The sequence below is a fragment of the Otolemur garnettii genome, unplaced genomic scaffold, assembly GCF_000181295.1.
Source record: "Otolemur garnettii isolate 467f Iridium unplaced genomic scaffold, OtoGar3 scaffold00259, whole genome shotgun sequence".
NCBI lineage: Eukaryota > Metazoa > Chordata > Mammalia > Primates > Galagidae > Otolemur > Otolemur garnettii.
In genome coordinates, this window is record NW_003852654.1 from 113,210 (window position 1) to 117,093 (window position 3,884).

The following is a 3,884-nucleotide window of genomic DNA, read 5'->3' on the forward strand; positions in this document are numbered from 1 at the left end:
CACAGGCGCCCACCACAACGCCTGGCTATTTTTTGGTTGCAGCCGTCATTGTTGTTTGGCGGGTCCGGGCTGGGGATTCAAACCCGCCACCTTAGGTGTACGTGGCTGGCGCCTTAGCCGGTTGAGCTATAGGCGCCGAGCCTATTTCATAATTTTTTATGGCTGAGTAGTATTCCATAGTATACATATACCACATTTTATTAATCTACTCGTGTATTCATGGGCACCTGGGTCATTTACACATCTTTGCAACTATCAATTGTGAAGCTATTAACATTCAAAATTCAAGTGTCTTTTTTATAGAATGACTATTTGTGATTAATATGAGAGTACATACAATTAGGTTATGTTGTTTGCATTTGTAAGGTAAAATCTAAGTTGTATTTGTGACCTTCTATCTGGAAGTGTGCCATATTTTCCTTTGGATACATACCCAGTAGTGGGATTGCTGGATCAAAAGGTAGGACTACTTTTATTTCTCCATAGTACTTTTAATTAGACACAATTAAAACCATGACTCAAACTGTACTGCTAATTTGCAATCCCACCAACAGTGTAAAAGTGCTCTACTTCCTTTGCATTCATGGCAGCATCTGTTGTTTTAGGACATTCAGATAAAAGGCATTTTCACTGTAGTTAGGTGATATCTCAATCTAGTTTTGAGTTGCATTTCCCTAATGATTAGTACCTGGAGCATTTTTTTTTTTTTGCTTGTTTATTAGCTGTTAGTCTATCTTTTTTGAAAAGCTTCTGTTCATGTCTTTTGTCCTTTTTTCAATGAGGTTGTTTGATATCTTTTTGTTTATTGGAATAAGTTCTTTGTTGATTCTGATTATTAGCCTTTTATCAGATATATAGTGTGCAAATATTTTTCCCGTTCTGTAGGTTGCCTATTCACCCTATTGACTATGTCCTTGGATGTGCAGAAGCTTTTTAATTTAATGAGGTCCCATTTATTTATTTTTGTTGTTACTATTATTGCCTTTGGGGTCTTCACCATAAATTCTTTTCCTACAATGATACCTATAAAGGAGTTTTTCTAACTAGGCTTGGTTCCCATAGCATAGTGTTTATAGAGCCAGCCACATACACAGAGGGTGCCAAGTTCAAACGCAACCCAGGCCAGCTAAACAATAATGACAACTGCAACAAAAAATAGCCAGGTGTTTGTAGCGGGCACCTGTAGTCCCAGCTACTTGGGAAGCTGAAGCAAGAGAATCGCTTAAGCCCAAGAGTTGGAGGTTGCTGTGAGCTATAACACCACAGCACTCTACAGAGGGCAACATAGTGAGACTCTGTCTCAAAAAAAAAAAAAGACTTTTTCTAACTGATCTATATAAATATCCCCAATATATATGTGTATGTATGTCTAGAACCTGACCATCCAGTTGTAAAGTTGACTCTAGAATTGACATAGCACTTTTTAAAAACAGCTTGGAGGGCTTCTCCCACTGGAGATCAAGACAGAAAGGTACAGTAATTAAGAGAGTGTTGTACTGGTGTTAGATGGACAAGTGCGCCTGCCAAGGGAGAAGCAGAACCAAGACTTAGACTCTCACACACAGGAACTTTTCTACCAGAGGGGACAGGACAGTCTTTCCAATAAAAGGTGCCCAGTCATCAGATGGAGATTTGGATGAACAAAACAAACCTGACCCCACTCTGCCACCATGCACAAACATTGATTACAGGTGGGTGTCAGTGGGAAAGATGGAATAATAAACTTTACATTTCCCTGTGCTTTATCTGGGCACAGGTCTTCTAGTCACCACTGTTGTTTTGGTCTGTGTTTCACTGTCAAACTTTTTATTTTACTGACTTTAATTCTTTTACCTTCATGTAAAACAATACAACCTAATTATTTTATGTTTGTCTTCAATTTTTTAATTATTATGTTTTTTAGTTCTTCAATTTGAGACTTGATTCATTTTCATATTCTATTATTCTTCCATTTTATTCATTTCATTTTCTAAAATCTGCTTAACTCTTCTTTCCTTTCCCCCTTTTTGTCTACTGTTCACAAATGCGAGCTCATTAAGACTTTTTGTATAATCAGCATATTATTGGGATTTTCAGAAGGAAGCAAGATGTGTAATGGTTGGTAACATCATTAGTGACACTGCAGTAGTCTTTGCACAGTGACTTAGTTTCTCAATAAGAATGAAAGATTCATATAATTTGAAAACAAATTTTCATACCTTATACTTTCCATAATTCCTTTAAAACATGGACAAAATAGGTATCAATGGGTGAGCAATTATATTTGGATATATATATAGAGAGAAGAGGTAGCAGAGGAAAGAGAGAATGCAAGAAAGAAAGAGATAGTGAGAAATAATTAGTTTGTGTCTATCTGAGAAGCTGACATAAGAGAGAAGAGTAGGTGGGATGATGAATGAGGTTGAGATGATGAGATTGTTTAAAAATAGAAGCTGTGGTCTGAAGTCTCACTGTATATGTAAGAGGCAAAGAAGGGACTGGAGCTGAGCTGAGCCAAAAAACCATAACCTTCTGTGCCAAATGGGTCCTGTGTGACTCCAAACAAAACCTAGGAGCTCAGTCTCAGGTGCAGAGCCCCCACAAGGACAAGGGCTCACATTGCAAGTTCATCAGAAGGGCTCATGGCTCCAACTTCTTGCAGCAGCTCCAAGGTGGTAAGTATGTCTCCTGGCAGCCAGGCTGAGAAGGGGGTGACTCAGAAGCAGAAGAGTGGTATTTTCAGGCTATGTGTTTCCACCCAGGACCCAGCCCCATTAGGAGACAGCTTGTGCTAGGGACAATGAGTAAAATCCTTACATGGAGTGAAGAGGAGACAGGTAAGGCAACCCTTACCTGCACCTTAATGTTAGCACCAAACACTCACCTTTCCAGGTTCTCACATTGTCTAAACCAGAGAGAGAGATTCTTCTTGGAACCAGGGTGCATTCTGCCTTCTTGCCACTGTTGTGCCCACTCCACAGGAGCTGCTCCTCTTGGCACCGTTCTAAAAGATGGCTTGGCTTAGGGGGGCGGGGAGGTGGAGTGTTGGCCATAATGTCTAGTTCTTTCATCCCACGTGGCAAGTAACCTTGGTTTTTATCTATCTGAATGGTGGGACTTAAGGATGTTTCCAGCAATGATGAAGACGACAAGTGGTCCTTGGATGGTCCACTGATTTCTCTGCTCCAGATCAGGGCAGCCTGCAGCTTCATGGAAGGTTCCTCCTGAGATCCATTTCTACGGAGTGAGGGGTGGAGCAAATGACTGGAGGGCAGCGACTGTAGGCAGTCAATAAAGACTTCATCAAAGGAAGTCTGTTCCAGGGAGCGGTCTGAGTTTGACCAGCTGTCGCATCTAGTTGGTAGACTGAGGGAAGAAAAGCATGTATGTTGGGCTGAAAGGTAGCCATCCAACCATCACAAAACCCATGCATACTGGCGTCATCCTCATTCTTCCAATATCATCTTTTTCTACTTGTACAGCCATATTTTCTCTACAACCCTCAGTTACATCAACCCCTTGGTGCAGGAAAGAAAAATGTTTTACTAATTTTTTTCATCCTATAAGCATCAAACACATGTGAAAATGTAAGGTTAGAAATGAAAACCACAATGCTAAAATACATGACTCATTTTGTTTAGTATTCTTTCATAGGGGTTGATAGTAATCCATCCCTGCCTTGGCATTGACAGGAAGATGGGTGAGAGCAGACACACCACTAAAAAACTGCCACAGCTGGCTCGGCGCCTGTGGCTCAAGTGGCTAAGGCTCTAGCCACATACACCTGAGCTGGCGGGTTCAAATCCAGTCCAGGCCCGCCAAACAACAATGACGGCTGCAACCAAAAAATAGCCGGGCGTTGTGGCGGGCGCCTGTGGTCCCAGCTACTTGGGAGGCTGAGGCAG

At 41.3% G+C, this 3,884-nt stretch overlaps 1 protein-coding gene across 1 annotated transcript in view; it reads right to left on the reverse strand.

Annotated features, from left to right (window-relative positions):
- GAB3 (GRB2 associated binding protein 3) overlaps window positions 1-3,884 on the reverse strand; it is a 113,801-nt gene that overhangs the window by 58,742 nt on the left and 51,175 nt on the right. Inside the window, exon 3 of the mRNA XM_003802747.2 lies at window positions 2,864-3,373. Within this exon, the coding sequence (XP_003802795.2) occupies window positions 2,864-3,373 (510 nt within the window). The remainder of the gene's footprint in view (window positions 1-2,863; window positions 3,374-3,884) is intronic.